This window comes from Choloepus didactylus, chromosome 1 (assembly GCF_015220235.1).
Source record: "Choloepus didactylus isolate mChoDid1 chromosome 1, mChoDid1.pri, whole genome shotgun sequence".
Classification (NCBI taxonomy): Eukaryota; Metazoa; Chordata; class Mammalia; order Pilosa; family Megalonychidae; genus Choloepus; species Choloepus didactylus.
The window spans coordinates 203,223,439-203,245,747 of NC_051307.1; the positions used below are offsets into that span (position 1 = coordinate 203,223,439).

The window sequence follows — 22,309 nt, forward strand, 5'->3', positions numbered from 1 at the left end:
CAGGGGAGCGGCGCAATGGAAACTTGGGTGTGGGGGGCTCTGTCAACCCGCAGGCGGAGCCGGGAGGAGTCGGGGGGAGGGGATCTGGCAAAACTCCCGCGCTCCCTTTTCTAACCTCACTCCATCCCCACGAACTTTGTTTGCCCCCACCGCCCCCCAACGACGACCACGACTGCGACGGAGCATACTGAGACAGGCGTGTTTCTGGAGGCCAGCTTTACTGTGCTAGAGGAAGAGGGTCCCCACATCCGGCCCAGGCCTGGCCAGTCCTCCTGCCCCAGTTTTTTGAGGCAGTGCCATCAGCCTGCCCAGGGTGGGGCAGGAAGTGGAGAGCGCTTCTTTGGGGCGGGGGATGGGTCAGCAGCAATACTCTGTGCCCCACACTGGAGACCAGGCTGAGATCTTGAGGTTCAGGAGCGCACTCTAGATGGGCTCCTTTGGCAGGGGTGGTCGGCCCTCCATAGCCACAGCCTTCATTTCACTCTGTCACCCTGCGCTGCCAGGACACAGGCCTTTCCATGCTTCTCCCAGTGTTTGACTTGACACTCCCTGAAGGCAGATGGGCCAGTGAGAAGGGCAGTTCTTGGGGGTGGGAGCCTCAGGGTTCTAGGGTCCTAGGGTGCCCTCACCTGCAGCAATACCATTCATTCTGGCATCTGGAGCAACGCTTGGAAGCCTCTGCGTTGCAGTAGGCACAGTGAGGCCGCTCTGGAGCCACCACCTCCAGGACATCCAGTCGATAGGTCTCAGCCCACCTGGCGGAAGGGTCAGAAGGACCTGACTGGGCCTGGCAGATGGGCACATAGGGAGCCCCCCTGCCCAGTCCATGCTTCCTACCTCCTTGCCACCCCTTCTGTCAGCTCAGCAGTTCTCACCTCCGGGCCTGCAGCCGCAGGTCCTCCTCTGAGGGGCTGAACACGTGCCGCAACTGGTGCTTGGCAATAGCCTGCCACTTGCCTCTGTTCTCTTGCTCCAGCCGCTCCCAGATTTCTGGGATCTGGGGTGTGTTGGGGGGTGGAGGGAAGTAGAATGTGGCTGGGAGGAGCAAAGGCAAAGCGGGCAGTGGTCCTGAGTAACTAACTTCCCAGTGCTTACCTGTTCCAACACTAGGTCCTTCTTGGGGGGCTGGGGTTCAGCCAGGGCCAGGTGGGCCAGAAAATGCTGCAGTTCTGCCAGGTTGGGCAGCTGGTCGAGCAGCATGTCAGTGAGGAAGGCCCGAAGCTGCAAGGGTGTCAGTGGAGGCTGTGTGAGGCAAGAACTGGCCATAGCGCCAAGGAGCGCCTGGGCTGAGGGTGCCTGTGGGGCCTGTTCCTCATTGACTGCTTCATCACCTGAGCCCTGAAGTTGGAAAGGCTGAGGTGGGTGTGCAAAGACAAATGGCTGGGATGGAGTGGGGTGGGATGGAGGGAGCAGTGCTGGGGCAGTGGGGACTGGTGTAGAGGAGCCTGGGGCAATTCCCCACCTTGAGCAGCTGGCCCTTGGCAAAGCCTGTGAGGCAGTAGCGGGCCCGGGCCTCGGGATTTAGCAGCAGGTTGTACAGGGCAATCCACACCTGCCCATCCAGCTTGCTCAGCTTTTGCTGCTCTGAGGGGGCCACTGTCTGCCAGCGTCCACCCTCGAATCGCTGCAGTTTGCCTGGAAAGAGGGACCAACACTCTGAATGCAGGCATTGCACACTCTTTGAGTGAGCCAGCCATGCCACAAGACTTGTCCAGGCTGGGGTACTGTTGGCCCCAGGGCAGGTTGAGTCCTTAGTAGTGAACACATGGGCCTTGCCTGCTGCAGAACTCAGATATAGGCCCACCCTGGGGGAGGCATCCTGGTATTTTCTGTGGCCCCACCCCTGCCAATCCTGGAGGATGTCCGTAAGCAGTGAGCTGGGGTTTAGGCAGATTGATGAGGCCCTTACCCCCTTCTCGCCGGCTCCAGGGACTGTGCTGCAGCAGTTCCACCAGAAGGCAGGGCAGGTTGTGGGTGCTGAGCATTCGGCTCAAAGTGCTCAGGGACAGGCTGGAGGTGGGGGGGGGGTGGAGGAAAGTGAGCAGAGGCTGCAGGCCCAGTCTTCAGGCCTTCAACTATAGGCCCCAGGCCCAGCAGGTTTGCTCACCTGTCCACGCAGTCTGTGATATAACGCAGCACTGAGAGGGCCTTTAGTGCGATCTCAAATTCCATCAGCTCTGCCTGCTTCTTTAGCTCCTGAGGGCCACAAGGTGCTCAGGCTGGGCCACCCTTGCCTGCCCAGGCCTCGGGGAGCCTGGGTTCAGCCCCTGCCAGCCATCCCCAGGGAACCTCAGCCCACCTGCATGGGGGTGCTGTCCTGGGATCCTTCCTCCTCAGGGGGACTGCCACGGCCACTCCGGGCCACCAGCAGAGTCAGTTTGCGGTGACAGTAGTCCACCAGGTCCAAGATGGTGTCCTCTGCTGACTCACACACTTCCTGGGGGGCAGGAGGAGGGGAAACCTTTTGCCTCTGATGCCCTCCCTATAGAGACAACCCCTCTTCCTGCCCATCCCTGGCCTGGGGCAGTGGCCCATGGACAGGGCCAGCGTATCACCTTGTGGAAGAAAACTGTCTCTAGGAGGTTGATGATGGAGGCCTCATGGTGCACCTGTCAGCCAAATCAGAGGACAGGGCCTGAGGCTGCTGCCAGAGGGATAGGAGCTACCAGCTGCCCTCTGTCCAGGGCTTTCTGAAGGGGTGGGTAGGGATGGGAACCAGGGGTCCAACTCACCACCATGTATATGGGGAAGGTATTCTGGGGCTTGAAGTCCTCCAGCTTGCACAACACAGGGAAGACCTTCTGCTTCCACATCTCTACAGCAATCAGCTCTTCCACCAGTGTTGGGACCTTTGAGGAGTTGGGGCAAGGATGGGGATGAGATGAGTCTGACTTAGCCTTGCAATCCCCTATCCCTGGCTTGACCCAGCCTAGGTTGCAAATTTGCCTGGGCCACCAGACTCTCCTAGGTCCCATGAATACCCTTCCTGACCCCTCTCCTAAGTGTTAGACCTTCACCTCCAGCTGCCCCAACATTTCTGTGGGGCCAATCTCCCATGCTGCTAGTGACTGGCCCCTGCTCTGCCCCCAGGCTATTGGGAGTCTTCCTGTTCCCGATGTACATGCACTTTTGTCCCCCCATCTGGGCTCCCTCTCAGGCCCTCCAGCTCCTGCCCTTCCTCTTGCCCCTGTCCTTGGATATTCTTGTGTGCCTTGGCCTCTCCCTTACTTGGGGCCCTTCACAGTGCCCTATCCCCACCTCTCCCCATGATAGTGGGCTCCCCCTTTTTCTTGCAGGGGAACATTTTTGTCAAGTGATATCTCAGGTCACCTACTGGCCCATGTTCCACCAGGATCCCTGATGCCACTCTGCACTCCCATGTTGAGAAGGCTGCCTCCATGCAAGGTCCCACCCCACTTCCATGTAAGTAGAGTGCCTTACACTCTTCTCAGGGATGCCTTTTGCACTTGGGCCCTCCCTCTGTATCCTAAGCTGTTCTAGGATCCACATCTGTCCTGCTCATCAGCCTATACCCTGCATTGGGCCTGGTGAGCCAGGATCCTGCCCAATAGTGGTGGAGAATGCAAATATCACACACTAAAATGGGAAGGACAATTGTACCAGGCCAGAGGGGTGAACAGGCACTCAGGGTACTCCTGAAGGACAGAGCAGGTGGGGGGTGGGGTGAAGGCAGGAACCCTGCCTGTGACCTCAGCGTACCTTCCCATGAGTGACCAGCAGCTCTTGGATGGGCTCACCCTGGCTGGCTGTGGCATCCAGAATGGCCTGCATGTTCAGCTTCTCCAGGTTCTCATGCTGCTGGTTCCACCTGCCCCAGAGGGTGTGTGCATTTGGGTGCAGGTATGTGTAGTGGAGTGGGGGGTGGGGGCTGGGTCCTAATGAGGCCTAACTTGATCCTGAGCGGCCACAGGGGTCTGGGAAATCATACACCCTTATCTTGAGATCTCAGTCTCTTTACGTAGGGGTGTTGGGGTGGGGCACCCTCCACCACTAGGCAACTCCTCCCCCCAGTGTCGGACCCAAGCTTTCCCTTTCAAGGACCCTGACCCCCTGACTCCACCTGACCCTTCACCCGGCTGCCTCACCCTCCGGAGCCCATCTCGCGCAGTGGGAAGCTACGCAGACCCCGCACCAGCAAGTCAGCCTCCCCAGGTAGCAGCAACTCCAGGTCGCCCATGTCGGGGCCGGGAGCAGAGAGAGGAAAGGTGATCTGACGCGGGGCCACGATCGGGGACAACGGGCTTCAGGGGGACTGAAGTCCGGGACGCGACAGTTGCGAAGCAGTTGGGGTCGCGTGTTCCTTGTAGCCATGGAGACGAGTTTGCTCTGCGCCTGCGTAGCGTGGCCTGGGCCCCGCCCCCTGCCGGCAGTTTGCGCGGGGTCTGGACTCGTCAGCTGCCTTCCTCGCTTGCTTGCGGAGCTGTCGGTAGTGACCCCTCTGGGAGTGCTGGCGTCTTCTCCCTCAAAATCGGCTGCAGCCCATGAGCGTCCCCTGAGCTCCAGGCTCCTGTGGCCACTGCTTCCTACTACAGCTTCTCCTGCAGCTGCCCCTTTTCTGTCCAGCCGGTTTCTCATCATGGTTTCCTGGCTTCCGTACTTCACAAGCCCAGATCTCCCCGTTTATACTGCCTCCGAAATACTGCCCAGGGCCCACAACTTCTCTCCATCCTAGTCCAGTCTGCTATCACCTCCCAGCAGCCTTCTCACTGGACCCACTTCCACCCTTGAGTCCCATGAGCAGGCAGGAGTCTTTTAAAAGTGTACGTCAGACGTTATTCACTCGCAGTAACCTTCTTTGTGGCTGTTTCCGGTGCTCAGAATAGTAACTCCAAAGCAGCCTACCAGCAGCTCTGCAAAATCTGGCTCTTGACCTCTCTCCTCCTTGGCCTTGTTTTGCCCCATGGGTTTCTCATACATACCAAATGTTTTCTGCCTCTGGCATTTGCACTCATTCCCTCTGCCCGGAATATGACAACACCTCCAGAGCTCAGCTTAAGTCATCTCTTCAGCAAGGCCCTCCTCACCCATCTAATCCAAAGTGGTCCCTGGTTTGGTAATGATGTCTCAACTCACTCACCTTATCTCCAGGATTGTTTCTTTCTGGTTGTTTATTTATTGGTTCTCCCACTAGATGGCGCTGGGGGAGAGGGAGATCAGGGCCCAGGGCTGTCTCATTGACTGCTGGGTTTCCAGTGGCTGGCACAGAGGTGGTACTCAATAAAGGTAGGTTGAATAAACAGATGAATTTATTTACAGAATTGAGGTCAACCTCAAGGCTGTCTGGCCGTGGCTTGTTGGTTTAGCTGCCAGATACCAGACAGGGATAGCAGGAGAGACTGGCCACAGCAGTATGCCCAATCCAGCTCCCACTGGCCTCACTTCCAGCAGATGATGATATTGGGGTCGTTTTCTAGCCGCTCATCCAGCTCCTGGTAGCTCATGCCTGGGTGGGTGGTGGAGGTGAGGCCAGCTGCCCTGTCCTGCCTGCCCCCCCCCCCCCCCGCCTCCGCCCTCGCCTTGACTGCCCTGCCTGTCTCCACCTGTCTTGCAGCAGATCTCATCGTAGCTGTGGCAGCCTGTGTAGAGCCGAGCAGGGTGGCTCCGCTCCTCTCGAGATACTCGCACAGGGTACTTCTGCAGCCGCCGGATCAGGTTTTTCATAAGCCCAAACTGGATCAGCTTCCTGGGGTGGGGGTTGGGGGAGAGAAAGGTGATACCCTGCCCAAGCCTCCCTCCTGCAGTTTCCTCCAATCATGTCTCAGTGGCCAGACTGGCCCCCAAGCCATCACCTTCAGAAAGCCTGCTTGGACTAGCAGTGCCACATGATTCTGTTCTGGGAATGTTCTGCCTCCCCTCAGACCCAGGGCTCCTGAGAGAAACAAGAGGATCTACATGCCCTTAGGCAACCCCTTCATGTCCCCAGGGGATCCCCGTCTGACCGTTCGTCGATGTGCTGCAGTTGCTGTGGGTGGCGGCCAATGAGGTCTCGCACCGTAGTGCCAGGGCTCAGGCTGCAGTACAGCTGGAACACATCCCGGAGACTGGCCCTCTTATGCCCTGTGAGTGCCAGGGGACAGCTTGTCAGGTGGCCCTGCCCTCCCAAGATGGCCTCCCCCAGAGCCTGCCATCTTCCAGCCACTACCTTGCTTGGTTACGTAGGATAGACATGCCTCCTGCAGAGACTTGTCATCAACAAGGTCCTGGACCTTCGGTGTCGGGCAGTACACGTTGGAGTACTGGAGAATATCAGGAGACACAGGAGCCTGAGTGGCAGGCTTGGGGGTTGGACACAGCCCTGGCATGGCCCAGCCATATGATCTACGCTCCACCTACTGAGACCCAAGACTCACCTACCTGGAGGATGGACACCAGTGTCACAACACCATAGTACCTGGGGGAGACAGCTATGCTCAGCTTTTGAGGGCCATGCTTTCCTGGTCCCCACAATAAGGACTCCTGGGCTCTGCCCTGGCTGGCGACCCTATCCTGGGCTGTGAGCCCCACTCACAGCAGGTTCTGGATGGCAATGCGCACCAGGTTGAGCTCCACATCTGCCTCAGCTGAGATCTTCTGGACATGGCGGAAACCATCAATATAGGGTAGGATCTGGGCAGAAAAGGGTCAGTGGGGGTGGGATGAGGCCAGGGCTGTGGCCTGCAGTGGGCTGTGATACCCAAGGAGAGCTGGCACACCTGTTGTGTGGTGAGGTCCCACTGTGAGTTGAAGAAATCCTCCTTATCTTTGGTAAAGACAGGCACATCATACTCCTGGGCCACAGGAGGGTCTGGACGCTGTTCAATCACCTTCAAGTGGATGGTGTTGGACTCATCTGCAGGAGGCCCCACCCATATGCTCAGTAGCGTCTCTACCAAGAGTGCCTCTGTTACCATCCTGGCCTCCCAACATCACTTGAGGCAGGTAGGTGGCCCTGGGTTGAGACAATCTCCTCCTTTTACAGAGTGAGAGACTGAGGTCCAGAAAGGTGAAGGGATATACCCAGGGGCCAGAGCTGGAGGGTTTTGCCCATCCTTTGCCCCCTATCCTTTGCCCCATCATGTACTGGAACACAGACATTAGTATAGCCCAGCCCATGGCTATTTTTTGGCCACCAATCTGTTCATGAGTTTTGTCCTTCTCCCCACTGACCATGCTCACCTTCCCCTATCACTTTCCCATCCCTCTTCTACCCCTCGGCTCTCCACGCGGAGGCTGGGCCATACCAATAGGCAGAGTGCACCGGCCTGAGGCATTTAGCTCCTCCAGCAAGATGGTCATGATGGGCACCAGCTTCTGCTTGCTTTCCTCTGTGGACACGAAGCTGCTCTCTAGCTGGATAGAGCAGGGACAGCATGGTGGGCATAGCCTAGGACCCCTGGTGGGCAGCCTGCCCTATCTGGGTCCAGAGCTGGCTGGCTAGGGTCCCAGGTCTTGGGGGGCCTTGGGGACATGGGCACACCTTCCCCAGTCTGGCCTGCTCATTTACCCAAGACCATTGCATTGCAGACCTCCAGTGTGGTCAGGTAGCCGGCCAGCTTCTTGACAATGGGCTCAAGGGCACAAGTCTTGGCCTGGGCATCACAGACAAAGCCCAGGTTGAAGAGTAGGGCATTGCGGCTGTATTTCTTGTGCTCGATGCACACAGGGCAGCCAATCAGCTTCTTGTCCATGGCTGTGCTGGATGGGAGAACAGGCACAAACAGTGTCAGAACATTTCCCTTCTCCCCCCTCCCCAAGACTGTCCCCTCTTCCTGGGGACAACCCCCTTCTCCCAGCTAGGGCCTTACACAGTGATGAGCTTGTTCTGCAGCTCTGGTTTGGTAATGATGTACACCTGGACTGTGTCAAACAGCTCCCTGGAGATGAAGTCCTCAGGGACCTGAGGAGGGGCATGGCAAGAGGACCCTCAGTGAACACTGGGACTGGGTGGAGAACACATGGTGACCCCTGAGGTCCAAGCCCTCTTTTCCAGCGTTTCCCCTCTCTCCCATACACTCAGGTCGATTGCTTCTTATGTTTGCCAAATGCTGTGTTCCTGCCTGCCTTGTGTTCATGAGCTTTTGCAAACACTGATCCCTTCACATGGAACACTCTCCCTTCCCTCACCTCACTTATCCATCATTTAGGACTCAATTCAGGAATCCAGGGATTCTTGTGGAACACCCACCCCACCTCTCGTGGGGCCTGGAACCTCCTCCCAGCCCCTACAGCCCGATTTCCCACAATAACCGCTTGTGTAATGTACGTCTCTCCCGCCAAAACCGGGAGCCGGCGATCTGGGCCTGACTATCCTCTCAGTTTACGATTCTCCGCGAATGAAGGATCCGCTGCATCTTGGGGATCCGCTGTCTCCAGGCAAGCGACCGAGCTTCCGAGAGCATCCCTCTCCCCGCCCAGCCCACGAGCCCGAGCGGCACCTGAAAGGTGATCTTGGGTCCCAGCGTGGGGTGGAACTCGCTGAAGAATATGCATTCGATGCGGCAGCTACTGGCCATGGCGCCTGTCCTTAGTTCCCGGCCCTCGAGTGCGGAAACGTCCCTACCCCTGGCACCAGCTGTCAGAGAGCCGTGAAGCCTGGGCCGCTGGGTCACGCGCACCTGCGCACTCACACACGCGTGAAAATGTTTGGCCAAAAGCGCCTGCGCACCGCGACTCCAAGGCGTGGCTGGGGGAAGGCGGGTCCTAGGAAGTCCCGGTTGAGTGCACGTCGTACCCGGAAGTGAAGCGGCTCCGCGACTGAGCGGTGGCTTGCACGGCTGGAACCTGAGGATCCCGCTTTCTCGGGAGGAAACCACCGCGTCGGGTCAGCGCTGCAGGTGAGGCAGGCGAATCACTAGCATGTAGGCACAGTATACCAGCGGCACGTGAAGAGGCCATACGTGAATGTATTCACGCTGGCCCTCGGGCCGCCCCGGGGAACTACAATTCCCATAGTGCTCTACATCCTCTCAGCTGGCGCTCTCGGTAGGGCGACGGCGTGATGGATGCTGGGATTTGTAGTCTATTACGCAGCTTTGCGTATCCTGCCTGGAAGGTGGGTCAGCGATCCGTGTCAGTTCACACGCTGGCACACGCTGACTATTCTTGTTGCCTGCCTTGGCACTGTGTCTTACCTTACCTTCTTGGGAGAGAGTGGTACCGGATATCCTTACCCACTCTACTATGCTTTCATGCTACAGCCACCGGCCTGGTTGGCCATGGCCCTGACTGTAGAGACCGAGTCTCACATCTACCGAGTTCTGCGTACTGCTTCTGGGGCTGCCGCTCACCTTGTGGCCCTGGGCTTCACCATCTTTGTGGCTGTGCTTGCCAGGCCTGGCTCCAGTAAGTAGGATTCAGAGTCAACTTCTGGGAAGGGAAGGGCTACTTTCCCTAGGGAGCAGTAAGTAGTAGGCAGCTGTGGCCCTCCCTCCTGGATGCAGACCTGGCTGACTGAGGGTCGGTGGAGGGACATCCTGCCCTGGAGGAGTGGGACCTCCTTCCTCGTTTTGGTGCCCCATTTGACTGTGTCCTGGGAGGTGTCAGGGGAAGGAGGGAGAACTATCAGGTGTGGGATTGACAAAGGATGAGCTCTGATCCAGGGAGGAGCTTGGAAGAGAAAATAGGGATGGGGTCCACATGTTGCAGCAGGGAGGAGCTTGCATTTTGGCAGCATCTCTTTAGGTATTGGGCTGTCCATATACCTCAGCTTGTAGGACTTGGCATTACCGGGATCTTCCTGCCTCAGCCCCACTAAGTTTTCTACTCTCATTCCAGGCCTGTTCTCCTGGCACCCCATGCTTATGTCTCTGGCTGTAAGTAGTGGGCCTGGGCAACTCTGGGAGTGGGAGGGAGAGTGGATACAGGTAGTAGTCCTGGCAGCCTCTGAAACCTCATGGATACTTAATGTCTTTTTCTCTGCCTGCTTATGATATATATTCTAGACCTAGGGCAAATGGCTGAGACTTGTCTAAGCACAAAATGAAACTTACATACCTTGAGGCAGGAAGCTTGACGATGCATTTGGATATACCCGTATCCTGTTTTATCTAATTAGATGCACTTGTGTCCCTTTTTTACCTTAATACATGGATATGCATCTAATTTTCTTTGAAATAGTACACCTATGTAGCCAGCTTTTGGCAAGAAACTGTATCCAGCCCCATGTCAGGAAAACAAAGCTCATGAATCATTTATAACTGCCATATCTGAAACCTTTGTTTGCTGGGTAGTATAGTAGAGAGGACATTTCAGAATGACACCCAGGAGAGGCACCTCTTGCTGATTATTCAGGGTGTATGTTCTGTCCCAAATGGGCTTCTCCACTCCTGTCCCACCAAATGGGAACCCTTCTCAGTGGGAGGGAATGAAGAAGGGGAATCAGCCCACACTGGCTTATAGCATAGAGGGTTATCTAAAGCTCTCTTCCCCTCTGCTGAGGCAGCACCCTCATCTGAGTTTCCCATTCTTGTCTCCTCAGTTCTCCTTCCTGATGACTGAGGCACTGCTGGTGTTTTCTCCTGAGAGTTCGCTGCTGCGCTCCCTCTCGCGGAAGGGCCGAGCATGCTGCCACTGGGTGCTGCAGCTGTTGGCCCTGTTATGTGCGCTGCTGGGCCTGGGCCTTGTTGTCCTCCATAAGGAACAGCTCAGCAAAGCCCATCTGGCCACGTGGCATGGGCGGGCAGGGCTGATGGCTGTGCTGTGGGCAGGGCTGCAGTGCTCAGGTGGGGTGGGGCTGCTTTACCCCAAGCTGCTGCCCCACTGGCCCCTGGCCAAGCTCAAGCTGTATCATGCCACCTCAGGGCTGGTGGGCTACTTGCTGGGTAATGCCAGCCTCTTGCTGGGCATGTGCTCACTCTGGTTCACTGCCACAGTCACTGGTGGGACCTGGTACCTGGCTGTGCTATGCCCTGTCCTTACCAGCCTGGTCATCATGAACCAGGTGAGCAATGCTTACTTGTACCGCAAGAGGATCCAGCCATGACCCTTTCCCAGCGTAGGGGAAACCTGGACTTGCTCCTCAGAATAGAAGCTGAGACTGGGACCTCCTGGGCTCTCTCAGCTCACTGGGTAAGGGGGGACACCTCGGGCACTGGGAGGAAGCCTGTGAGTGACATCTTGGCTCTTTGTGCTGGATGGAGTATCTCTCCTGTCCTTTTTTTCCCTCACTGTTCTGGAGAAGCTTATGGATCATGTGTCTGAATGAAGATGGGATCACAAGACTGTCTCTCCAGCAACTCAGCTTACACTCACATTGGTATTTCCAGAAATTGCAGGAGAAAAATAAAATAAAAACGACTGAAAAGACTCAATAAGAGGAGCAGCCCAGAGTTGGGGATGGTTCTTGGTAATGCTGTCAGCACAACAAAACACGCAGCTGAGCAAGATGGGGATGCCTGTCTCTGGCGGCTACTTATGTGCTGGAGCCCTCCTGGTGCACAAGCTGCTGAGCCTCCCATGCCAGCTTGGGCCCTAGCAGGCCCTAGGGCTGCAGCTGTGAATGGTATTGCTGTGTGGCCTATGAGTCTCCCAGCTGTCCACTGTGCTGGAGTCTCCAGACTGATGGTCAGATATGGACAATGACAGGATGGGGGCTAGGTATGGGATATGTCCCCATAGGGGTTAGCCAGCACTGGGCTCTCTGTCATGGAGGTAAGCCATGCATAAGAACAATTCCTGATGAAAGAGAAGCCTGCAATTCTCAGAGCCTCTGTGTAGGGGCAGAGGGCCTCCCTGACTGCTGGCTGGAGACCACTGAAAGAGGGAGAGAAAAAAAGTTTAAGGGTCTGAGGTGACAGCTCCAGGAAGACTGCTTGGTACATGGCATGTGATTAGGGCAGAGGAGAGGGCAGCAGTGAGGCCTCTTAAGCTGAACCCGTGAACACAGAGTAAAAGCCCTTACTGACTTCACAGCTGAGCATGATGACGGTGTTGCATGAAGTGGCCTGACAGAGCCCAGGAGCCACATCTCAAAGAACTGCTTTATTGATACTGCAAGGCTGGCTTGGCTGCCTGCTCAAGTGGTCCTGTAGAAAACACCTGGGAGCTGTGGCTGTCCCACCCCAGAAGCAGCCACAGCCACAGTAGAGGGAAGCAGAAATCCTGACATGAACACAGTCTTTTTGGGGGTGCACTGCCTGTGCTCCCAGAATATTTTTGGCAAATCTTTGCCTTGGCTCAGGGCTCTTGGCAACCAATTTTAGGCATGAGGGCCGGCCCAGGAGCTGTGGCAAGTGTCCCTGCAGTCACTTGCTTGGGGCTGCCTGCTGAGGCACAGTCTTACCTCAGATTGGGACATGGACTAGCTGATGCCTCCGAGACTCCATGCCTGGCATAGTGGTTGTCTTGAGTTGGAACCAGGTAGCAAGAGGTCTGGGTAGTGTTGGTGAGAAACAGCAGAAGGCCATGGAAACTCCCAGCAGGCCTTCTTCCCTCCCCTCAGAGCAGTTGGTGCCCTAGAGTAGATGAGGGGATGGCAAGGGGGGTGTGGGAGAGAAGGTGCTGCCCTCAGAATGGTCTGGAGTTACAGCTTCGGGGGAACTGCCTCAAAGGTGATTAGGCTGGATTCCGGGGTGGCCCCCTTCCCTGGGGGTGTGGGGGCTTTGTCTGAGGGCAGGGGCCTGTCCATCTTGGCCCTGGCCTCCTCTTCATCGTCGTCCATACTAGGCCAGACTGACTGGTCCTCCACTCTCTTCAGTCGCTCATTGAGGGCCTTGAGGGCCAGTTGCCTGAGGCCAGAGAAGAGGTGACAGGTTACTCTGGGTCTGGCCCTGTTAACGCCCTGCATCCCTCCCCCATGAGGCTGGCTCCTTCCACAGCATCTCATGTGTTCCCCTTCCCCATCCAGGGCCCAGGCTCCCCAGGGATTTGATTGGGGCTCACTCTGTCATCATAATAGGGACCCAAAGGCTTTAGAACTGTTCCTCTCTAGCTGGGACACTCTACCTCCAGACTGAGAAGGACGATTGGCTATCTGCCAGGTGGGCCAGGAGGCTGTTTGCCAGACTACCCCGCCAGGCCAGCCAACAGGAGTGGTTCTGAGTGTAATGCCTAAGGGTGAGTGGAGACAGTGCCCCAGGGCAGAAGGGTAAAAGGGCATGTCCCTGGAGATGTGTGCTTCTGACTGGGCACCAGCATCGTATCCAAGGAGAGAGTTATTACTTCTCTCTTGGTCAGGGGTGTTCTGAGCCTCTTGGCAAGAGTCTGTGAGGAAGGCTGGAACCCAAGCACCTGACTTGGCTGTTGGCTCGGGAAGCAGGGCCAACTTGGGTCAGCCCACCCCCCCTGAATCTAATGTCCTCCTACCTGGAAGAATCCCCAAAGCCACCAGGACCTGTTTTAGAGCAGGGAATATAGTGTAGCCCTTGAAGGAAGGGTGGAAGGAGAAACAGCCCATGTTGCCAAAGCTTACTGTTCTACAGGGCAGACCCTTGGAGACCCCACCTTGGGGAGGTGGGAAAGTCCACTAGAAGAAGATATATGCAGGAGTTTGGGATCCTGGCCCACCAAAAGGTGGAGTGCTATGCAGCCAGGCAATACTTCAACAGGGGCTACTGTGGACTCTTGATGCCCTAACCTCCTTGTGCCATCCGGTGTGGGGGACAGCCTATATAGCTCCAGCAGAGAACCCAAATCCCCACCACGGGCACAGGCAGAAAGTCCCAGCATACTCCCACCCTGTCCTCCATCCTAGCATACAGCAAGTTGGCAGAGACAGGGTAGTCCTTCCTGACTGCTACTCAGGCCCCCATTTTGCAGAAGCCCTTGCCAGTTCTGTCTAATGCCTACAAAGGCAGAGATAGTGGCAAGCCAGTCACTTCCTCACAAGGGTCAGACAGAAAATCTAACTGCCTTCTGCTAGTAGCCCTTTGGGTGTGGGGGTGGCATGCAGTCAGATGTCACCCCCTTACCTAGGGAAGCTAAAAACCACGAGGCCATACAAAGAACCCACCTTTTGACAGCTCTCACCAACCTGCCTCCATCTGTCCATTTTCTTCCACTGAGCAGGGGTTTTTGAACGTCCAGCTAACCCTAACAATCCAAACCCTCTTCTTGGAGGAAGGACTACCACTGAGGTCTGGCCCCATCTGAATAGCTCTGAGGGCAGTTCAGGTCTTACCAGAACCACACATCCTGGTTCTATCTTCTCTATGGGACAAGGTTAAGACAGACTTCTGTCTTTAGGAGTCATCAGCCATAGAGGCACAAGCAGTAGGGTCCAGAATTATGCCCTGAGGCATGCTGGGTATACTTCGATCATAGTAATCTGTGGCCTTATGTCACTGCTTCACCAGCTTGGAAACTCCTTCAAGAAAGGGATGGGTCCCACTCCCAGCTCCACAGCCCCAGTGGACAAGAAACAGCTTGTTTAGCTGAATTCATAAAGCTTTCTGCTAAGGACCCATTTCACAAGTGAGCAAAAGCAGGAAGGAGCATTTGACAAAGGCAGAAAATAGGAGTCCGCCTCAGATTTCACTATTGGAGTAATTGCCTCAAAAAAAAACAAAAACAAAAAAAAACCCAAGAATAATGTTGGAAATGGAGCTGTGGAGCTGGTGGAAGCCATGACCACTCTAATGAGTCCACAGACTGGGGAAAGAGAGAGAGAGGACTGTATTTAAAAAGATCTGTCCCGTCCTGGCCAAGGTGCACCCAGTGAATAATTCAGCTGGGACTCCTGATGGCTTGGTTTACAGATATCGAAAAGGCTGCCTCCACTCCCTGGCTTCTGTGGTGAGTCACGTGGCCTGGGCTTGGTGACAACATGCCTGTGGAGGGGTCAGGGAAATCTGGTAATACCTCAATACCCTTCTCAATAAGTGGTAGAGAAGCGAAGCATCTGAACTGAGGCCAGGAAGCCAACACAGCTCAACTTTTGGAAATTGGGGTGGCCGAGACCACCTCTTATGGACTCCAGTCCTCTTTTCCTGTCCCTCCCACACAGGGTAGACAGGACCAGCAGATTGTTTCTGGCCCCTGCAGGACCAATGCCTAGGATTCAGGGACAAGGGCAGAAAATAGGAGTCTGCCTCAGATTTCCTGCTTTTGCTCACTTGTGAAATGGGTCCTTGGCAGAAAGTTTTATGAATCCAGCTTTCCATTAGCCCCTCACATAGCACAAGAGAAACCTGGGCCTTTCTTGAGGCTTGTCAAGTGGCCTGAGGGTAAGAAAAACAACTTTCACTATCATTGGAAAGCACCTAATGGAGCCCAAGCACCTAAAAGCTGAGCTCCTCTACGCCAAAGAGATATTTCTGCCTTTCCAAATCTGCCCCAACACCTAACCCAGGCAGTCTACATACAGCAAGCACTTCAACAGCAATAAACACTTTCCTAGCATAACAAGATTTTGGATGATTCCACACTACCTTCTCCGCTCGGCATCCTGAGGGTCTGTGCCTGGGAGACTGATGGTAATGGAGGACGGGGCACCCACGTCATAGCGCTTCACTGTCTTCTGGCATATCTTTACCTTCACCAAGAGACCGTGCACCAAGTTTGCCAACAGCCCCACCACAGGCTGCAGGATCTCAGGGAAGAAGGTGGCGAAAGCAAAGTGGTCGGCCATGTCCCCTCGGCCCCGGCTGTGGCGCTGGTAGAAGCGAAGGTACACCCAACTGGAAAGCAGCCCAAAGCCATAGGAGGCCAGAGCCGGGTTCTGGAGCAGTGTGGCGAGCCGCAGCAGCAGTAGCAGCGCCAGCAGCAGCATGGGCACCACGCTGACGCGCACCTGGGGTACCCGCAGCACTACACAGTCCCCCATGGTCTGCTTGAGTGCCACGAGGACACCACCTAGGAAGCCCAGGGTGCCATGGATGCGGACAGTGAACAGGTAGTCCAAGTTGAAGGAAGTCATGTAGGTGAGGAGGTAGGCGAACGCCCCCAGCAGCCCCACAGACACGTTGACCACTGAGAAAAAGATGAGCAGTTCCAAGGCCCCCCAGAGGGGCTCCAGCAAACGGCCGGCCACCACCACTGTGGCCAGGCTTATGGCCACATCCCACACGTGCTGCTCCATCAGCCCATGGGTGGCCAGGGTCCAGACCCAGAAGTTGGGCGGAAAGAGGTAGCCCGGGGTGACTGCCAGGCAGCCTGTGTCCACGGCGAAGGAGAGCAGGTAGAGAAACAGCACCGCGGCGCACAGGGCCTTCACCACCACGCTGGCGCTGGCCAGGATGGCCCCCAAGTGCTGGCGGGCGCCCGGTAGGGCGCGCTGCATCTTCCCGAAGGGCGTCGGCCGGAGGAGGGGGAGGGTCTGGTGAGCTAGGGGCCTCCCCGGGGCCTCGTTCCAGTCCGGCCCCGTCGGGAGGCCCGGACCCGGCCTAGTCACTGGCCTATAGCTTTGGGTGGGGGTTCCACTTCAGGTCTGGTGTCGGACTCGGGTCCCGAGGGCCTGGGACCTGAGGGAAGGCCCTGGGCGGCTTCGGCACGCCTGCCTGCCTACCCACCCTGTGGGCCCAGCGCCAGGCCGGCCGGGCCGGCGTTGATCTCAGTGCTCGGCCTCTTCCATCCACCCCAGGGCCCCGCGGTCCGTAAGGTACTGGCGCCTCGTTCTGGGCCTGAGTAAAGTCCGTTCAGCTCCGGCTCCGCCTCGGTCTTGGCTTCGGCGAAGCCTCCTCCCGTCTCAGGCGCCGACAAACAGGGGCGCTGCGCCTGCGCGCCACGGGAGGCGGGATGCCCTCTGCACGCTGGTCTTCCGGCTCCGCTGCATGCTGGGGCACCGAGTCCTCGGCCGCAGCTGGGGACCGGCTGACCTGGGGTTCTCGGTGGAACTACAAGTTCCAGAGTGCCGCGGGCCCGGACTTCTCGTTTTGGGGGTAAGAGGAGGGTGTGCTGGGAGTTGTAGTTCCCAGGGCCGTTTCGCCGGTTGTCCGGAGGTGCGGAAGGGTGAACGAGCATCGCTGACGTCGGGAAGGCGGTGGCTATCTGCTGGAGCAAAACTCCAGGCCACACATTTGTCGAATTCCCCAGGAAGGGCCATTGTATTTGTGGAATTCCCCGGGAAGAGCTGATGTATTAATGCATGAACGTCTGAGTAGATGTATCCTTGTGGGCAGATATGTGGGTGAGAATGCTGGATCATTCTGGTGTGCGTAGCCCTGCACAGGTTCCCAGAACCTTGGCCGTTTGGTGAATGTGGTCTGACTGTTGCTCTGCCACATAGCGGCTGTGTGACCTTGGCCAAGTTCCTGAGCTTTTTTGAAACTCTTGGTCCATAAAATAGAGATGACGGGATCTTCCTACCATGAGGATCACAGGGAACGAGGTGCAAAATGCCAGTCCACCCTGAGTGCTCAGTGAGTGTGTTCCTCAGGCTCCCCTTGTTACAAGTGAGGTGGAACTGGGATTGGAATCCAGGTCTTCTGCCCCGAGAGGGGCAAGGCCTCAGCGACTTCCCTCCCCATCAGAGTTCCTGATTGCTGGCTGGAAGGAAGAGCAGTCTTTCCTCAAGCCTGAGCCAGGCAAGCTTGGCGCCCCCACTTCACACTGCTGGCTGTTCAGCAGGTTCTGTTATGGGCAAACTGATATTTTGTATATGGAATTAAAATTAAAATAATTATTTATCAAAGTATTTATATGAAGTGCGGAATCCCTCCCTCTCAGCCACTGATCTCAATACATCTGTGGATGTGTGCAGGGCCTTCCAGGTTACAAAGGAGGTTGACACCTTTTATCTTTGTCTGGGGGTCTGGATTTCCACTGGATGTCATCCCAGGGTAGGGTTGTCAGAGTTAGCAAATCAAAATACAAGACACCCACTTAAATTTGAATTTCAGATAAACAGTGAATACTTTTTTTAAGCATAAGTTTATCCCAAAATTTGCCAGCCCTTGCTGAAGCTTGGAATGTCTTCTATCTATTTAACATCCAAGGCTCCCTCCCACCGGCTACTTCCTCTCTGAAATCTTTCCTGCTTTCTTACTTGGGGAGAAAGGTTTCCTCCTCTCTATGTCTCAGTTTGCTCATCTGCAAAATGGGGATACACTTGCATTCCCAGGGTTGTGGAGAAGACTCAGCTGGATGCCTGCTCAGTGAGTGCTGAGTGAGTAAGTGAAATCCCCACCCCCCAACCCCACTTCTATGTATATATTGTAGGAGGAGAGCAATGATCAGACACAGCAGAAACCTCTGCCCTGGTGGTTATAACTCTTTCCACTTGAAAAGAACATGAAGGTCACACTGAGTAGAGTTGTCTATTAAGATGATTGGGTTTAAAATCAACAAGGGTACAGGGGGCATTTGGTTCTGGTTAGTGAGTCTGGCCAGAGGCCTGAGAGAATTCTGCAAAAACTAACTTGGCATCAGACTCTAGTGTGAGCAGCAGTGGCTAGCAGAGAGGACTGGCTCCAGGCCTCCCCTGGGCCAGGAGGTGGCTGTGGCTGTGCTTGTAGTCGGGCTAGCCCTTGGCCTTCTCCGGACAACGGAGCTGAGCCCTTGAGCACTGGGTTCTGGATGTGAGCCGGGGGCCCCATTGTTCACTCCTCATACTGACACATGGGTACCTTGACTCCCACCCCCACCCCAAACTGGCATCTCATTTTTGTCTTCCTTCTTCCAGGGCTCCAGCTTTGAGCCTCCAGGAGTTTTAAAAAGTAATAAATAAAAATTCAAACAGCTTTTCTCAGAGGCTTTTGAGATTATAAATGAGATAAAGGATGTCAAGGGCCTGAAACTTATTGGCCAGAAGCATCATGCCCTTAGCCTACCAGGAGCTTGGAGTCAGCCTGCATCACCTCGGCCTTCACCCCCAGCAGAGCGGTATGTGGGATTCTGAGATCAAGGCCATTATCTTCACAGCTACCCATTCCCACCCTGGGGCAGACACAGTGGCTGGGAACCGTTTGAAGTGAAAATATGAACATTATTTAATAACTGATCTTCTGTAATAAACCATTTGAAAATATTTTACAAGGAATCACACACATGATATTTTACAAAGTTTCTTGTCTTTTTTGTCACTATTGTTTTTCTGACTTGTCTGTACAAAATAGAACAACAAAAAAAGGGCAGAGAAAAGGAAATGGCCCCCTAGTTCCCCACAGATCCCCCAAGCCCAAGGTGAGGGGACAGCCAGGTCAGGTGGGCAATGAGAGGATCAGACCCAGCTGGGGGTTGGACAACTACCTGATGGGAATTGTTTTGTCTGTTTTCTGTTTTTTAAACTTAAAATATATATTTATTTTTCTGTATGTTTCAGTTTCTTTTTTATTTTTATATTCTCCATTGAGCACCTGACTACACTACAGTTACACACACGTCCGTCCCCACGGGACATGGCTGGTGACCAGGCAGGATGTACAGCATGGGCACCCATCCTGGCACCAGCAGCAGGCATGGACCATACACACACACCAAGAAAGCAACAAGCAACATGACATTAATTAACGGAGCCATTAATTAATGCATCACCCTCCCCCCTCCTCCCAGTCCATCTCAGCCCCATGGCCACAGCCCCCTCTGCCCACAGCCCCCGACCAGCCCCCAGGTTGGGGATGTCTTTGGGGAAAATGACCAGAATGAATGGTGTGAAGAGATGTGCCCTGGCCCAGCCTCTGTGTGTGCACAGTGTGTGTGTGTGTGTTCAAGTGTGTGTTCAGCAGGGGAGGGGCAATTTGGCCTCTTGGGGGCAAGGAACGTACGTGAATGGGAAGGGGATGGGGAGTAGGTACAGGCCTGAGTGTAGAAGGCCTGGATTGGGTGTGGGGTGGCCCAGCCAGAAGAAACCAAGTCAACCCCGCTAAGGCAAAGGGCAATGTCTGGTGGGGGTTCTTCTGCCGAAGGGTGTAGGCAGTGGTATGTGGACCCGCTGGGGGTCTGACATTAGTGAGAAATGGTTATAATGAGCACCTAGCAGGGTGATGGGCACTTGGGGGACACTGGCAGCCAGGAGTGAGACAGAGCAGTCTCTGTCCCCACCCTGGCATTTGGCACTGTTTGACATTCAGCTTTAGAGACAGGAGGACTAGCTGGGCTGTAGCTCAGAATAGAGGTGGGCAGTGAACAGAAGATGGAGTATGTAAGTGCCAACCTTCCCATCAACCCCTGGCCCTATGTAAGGCTTTGTGAGCCCCAAAACCACCCCATGGTGTATAGGTGTATGTCTCTGTGTCTGTGTGGGTGCACTCCAGGGTGTGTCTAATGTGAGCCCAGTTTCTGCCCTCAGGGCAATGGGTGTGCATGGAGTTGCATCGTCACTGTGTCGGTCCTGACACCTGCAGGGCTTGAGGGGGAGTGGCTTAGGCCTGAGAAGGGCAGGAGCCCTTGGGGGCCACCTCAGTACCTTTCTCCCTTGCAGGACTTAATCAGAGCCTCTCTCCTCACATCTTCCTTGGCCAGGAGGAACACACAAGCCTTAAACTGCCCATCTCACATTCCCCCATTATTCCCAGGAAAACCAGGTCTGGACCTCGGGTTGGGGTAGTAGGACGAGGTTAGAGGAGAGCTGGGGCAGGACTTTCACACAGAGTGAGCCCTGGGGTGGGCAGTGGAGGCCTGGTTTGGCACCAGTCGTGTGGCCTCCCTGCCCAGTCCTCTGGGATGGGTGAGTCCAGTGGGAAGAAAGGGTCTGGGGACACCAATAGTTGGGCGCCCTCCTTTGGGACCCCCACCCCAAGGCGCATCCTCTCGAGGTCTTGCGCATCCAGGTCCTTCAGTGAGGGAAGTGAGGCTCTAAGGCGGGGGAGTGTGGGGCAGGAGGGCAGGGAGACCGGGGTGGGGGCGCTCAGAGGCGGCGCGAGGCGTGGACTTGGGGCTGCGGCCGGGGCGGCAGGCCCAGGAGTAGCAGCAGCTGCAAGGAGACAAGGACGCCCAGAGACGGCGGGAAGGAGGCTCCGCGGCCACAGTCTGAGGTATCTTCCTGCGGGGAGAGACGGGGCTGATCGGCCTGGGCGGGCCCAGGGCAGAGAAAGGCGCCTGGCCGCGCATCAGCCCTGAAGGAGGGGCGCGGGGTATGGAGCCTTCCGCCCCCCTCCTCACCGTCGCGTTGTAGTCGAAACAGATGTGCGGGCCTCTCCGGTACCGCGGTCTCTGCACCAGCTCACACTGCTCCGGACCGTCCGCTGGGCATGGGTGGGGAGTCAAGGAGGCGGCCGTGGCAGGGAAGGGGCGCGCGGGGCGGGAGGGGATGCGGGCGGCAGGGAGCGGTCGGGGGCAGGATACAGTGTGCCTCTTTCTGCAGCAGCCACCCAGCCTCACACTGGCTGCACAGCGGCTTCTCCGCCACCACGAAAAGAAGGTTGGTGTTGGTCAGTCTCTGCGCGTGGAACAGCCTGGAGGCAAGGCAGGGAGGCGGGGCGTTGAGATTCGCCCCGCCCCGCCCCGCCCCGCCCCGCCCGCTTGCAGCCTCGGCCCCGCCCCAGCCCCGTTCCGCAGGCCCCGCCTCTTCCTTGCGTTCTCAGGGTCCTTCTATCCCCACCGCCTGGGTCCGGCTGGCAGCCCCACCCCACACCACCCCTCCGGCTCTCCGCGCTCACCTGGAGCAGTTTCCGCAGTCAATGATGGCGTTGTAGGAGGCGTTCACCGAGCCGAAGTAGTACTGGGTCTGTTTCATGACGCAGCTGCTCGCGCGCGCCTCGGGGCTCCCCTCGGCCTCCGCGGGCTCTGCGAGGGCCCAGAGCGCCTTAGCCCCGCCCTCAGGCCCTTGGCTGAGGCCCGTGGGGGTCGGCTCCTGCTCAGATTGGGGTCCGGGAAGGGGTTGAAGAAGGACTTCCAAAGTGCTGCCTACCTGCTTGGAACCAGCTGTGGTAGATGAGGCCGTAGAGAAGCTGCTGGAACAAGGACCTGCAGGGCACCGGGTACGGAGTGGTCAGCAGAGGCTAGTGCCCTTACAAGTTCTCCTAAGCCCTTAGAGCCAGGCCACACCCCTTTCTACCGCCCCCAGGACTCACCAGGCCGCAGCAGAGGTCCACCAGGCCAGGTTGAGGACATCTGCAATGGTGGGCTACAATGGAGAGAGGGGTGTGGGCTGCCACCACTGCCCTTGACCTGTGACCCCCAGCCCTCTCTGAGCTGAGGTAGGAGGGTCATCTGTGGGCAGGTCCCCTCCCCCAGCGCCATCTCCCCGCCAGGCATCAACGGGGACTCACCACAAAGACGCCCCGGGGTGCGGCACCCAGGTTGCCTGGGGGCTGGGGGGCACAGGCCGCCTGATAGTCAAAGGACTCCTTGCGGGTGTAGAAGGAATTATTGTAGAGTGCCAGCATCAGGTTGGCATCCACCTCACTGAAGAACCTGCCCACCTGGGGATGCCGGGAGGGTGTCATGGGCACAGGGCTGGCAGTGCCACACCCCCAAAAGGCTCTAACTGGCCCCC

General features: G+C 56.5%; 5 protein-coding genes across 22 annotated transcripts in view; 1 reads left to right on the forward strand and 4 right to left on the reverse strand.

The window, feature by feature from the left end:
* Positions 1–205: 205 nt before the first annotated feature.
* On the reverse strand, positions 206–5,227 carry ZMYND10 (zinc finger MYND-type containing 10). Of its 12 annotated transcripts, none has more exons than XM_037796864.1 (12): positions 5,099–5,227; positions 3,721–3,829; positions 2,733–2,849; positions 2,556–2,609; positions 2,300–2,437; positions 2,108–2,196; positions 1,910–2,010; positions 1,463–1,635; positions 1,096–1,338; positions 876–997; positions 630–755; positions 206–549 (listed from the first exon to the last, which is right to left on the reverse strand). In XM_037796864.1, exons 2-12 carry the CDS (start codon positions 3,790–3,792, stop codon positions 474–476), a joined length of 1,311 nt encoding a protein of 436 aa, XP_037652792.1. In that variant the 5' UTR covers positions 3,793–3,829; positions 5,099–5,227; the 3' UTR covers positions 206–473. The 12 variants fall into 12 exon arrangements, with proteins under 12 accessions (XP_037652792.1, XP_037707255.1, XP_037707245.1 ...); XM_037851327.1 differs by having other exon boundaries at positions 1,096–1,221; positions 4,154–5,105; XM_037851317.1 differs by having other exon boundaries at positions 1,096–1,242; positions 4,154–5,105.
* Positions 5,228–5,249: 22 nt separating this feature from the next.
* On the reverse strand, positions 5,250–8,828 carry NPRL2 (NPR2 like, GATOR1 complex subunit). 3 transcript variants are annotated; one of them, XM_037796891.1, is made up of 11 exons: positions 8,436–8,821; positions 7,806–7,897; positions 7,527–7,695; positions 7,242–7,350; positions 6,714–6,850; positions 6,530–6,627; positions 6,376–6,412; positions 6,164–6,257; positions 5,961–6,078; positions 5,562–5,704; positions 5,250–5,464 (listed from the first exon to the last, which is right to left on the reverse strand). In XM_037796891.1, exons 1-11 carry the CDS (start codon positions 8,511–8,513, stop codon positions 5,397–5,399), a joined length of 1,143 nt encoding a protein of 380 aa, XP_037652819.1. In that variant the 5' UTR covers positions 8,514–8,821; the 3' UTR covers positions 5,250–5,396. The 3 variants fall into 3 exon arrangements, 2 of the variants coding, with proteins under 2 accessions (XP_037652819.1, XP_037652827.1); XM_037796899.1 differs by lacking the exon at positions 6,376–6,412 and having other exon boundaries at positions 6,556–6,627; positions 8,436–8,828; XR_005210606.1 differs by lacking the exon at positions 5,250–5,464 and having other exon boundaries at positions 5,570–5,704; positions 5,811–6,078; positions 8,436–8,824.
* LOC119504640 (cytochrome b561 domain-containing protein 2) lies at positions 6,886–11,317 on the forward strand. Its single transcript, XM_037796974.1, has 5 exons — positions 6,886–6,939; positions 8,145–8,834; positions 9,198–9,342; positions 9,775–9,812; positions 10,478–11,317. Exons 3-5 carry the CDS (start codon positions 9,216–9,218, stop codon positions 10,979–10,981), a joined length of 669 nt encoding a protein of 222 aa, XP_037652902.1. The 5' UTR covers positions 6,886–6,939; positions 8,145–8,834; positions 9,198–9,215; the 3' UTR covers positions 10,982–11,317.
* A 643-nt stretch (positions 11,318–11,960) lies between these two features.
* Positions 11,961–16,651, reverse strand: TMEM115 (transmembrane protein 115). The gene is made up of 2 exons (XM_037796912.1): positions 15,366–16,651; positions 11,961–12,725 (listed from the first exon to the last, which is right to left on the reverse strand). The coding sequence occupies exons 1-2, from the start codon at positions 16,214–16,216 to the stop codon at positions 12,521–12,523; spliced, it is 1,056 nt and encodes a 351-aa protein (XP_037652840.1). The 5' UTR covers positions 16,217–16,651; the 3' UTR covers positions 11,961–12,520.
* A 2,297-nt stretch (positions 16,652–18,948) lies between these two features.
* The window catches only part of CACNA2D2 (calcium voltage-gated channel auxiliary subunit alpha2delta 2), a 147,868-nt gene continuing 144,507 nt past the window's right edge, over positions 18,949–22,309 (reverse strand). For 2 of the 5 annotated variants that reach the window (XM_037797016.1, XM_037797007.1), the window contains exons 32-38: positions 22,083–22,235; positions 21,885–21,937; positions 21,722–21,777; positions 21,471–21,597; positions 21,157–21,266; positions 20,974–21,056; positions 18,949–20,854 (exon numbers count right to left, since the gene is read on the reverse strand). In XM_037797016.1, the coding sequence (XP_037652944.1) occupies positions 20,720–20,854; positions 20,974–21,056; positions 21,157–21,266; positions 21,471–21,597; positions 21,722–21,777; positions 21,885–21,937; positions 22,083–22,235 (717 nt within the window). In that variant the 3' untranslated portion in view covers positions 18,949–20,719. Of the gene's footprint in view, positions 20,855–20,973; positions 21,063–21,156; positions 21,267–21,470; positions 21,598–21,721; positions 21,778–21,884; positions 21,938–22,082; positions 22,236–22,309 lie in introns of all 5 variants that reach the window. The other 3 variants (XM_037796998.1, XM_037796988.1, XM_037797026.1) reach the window with 2 other exon arrangements.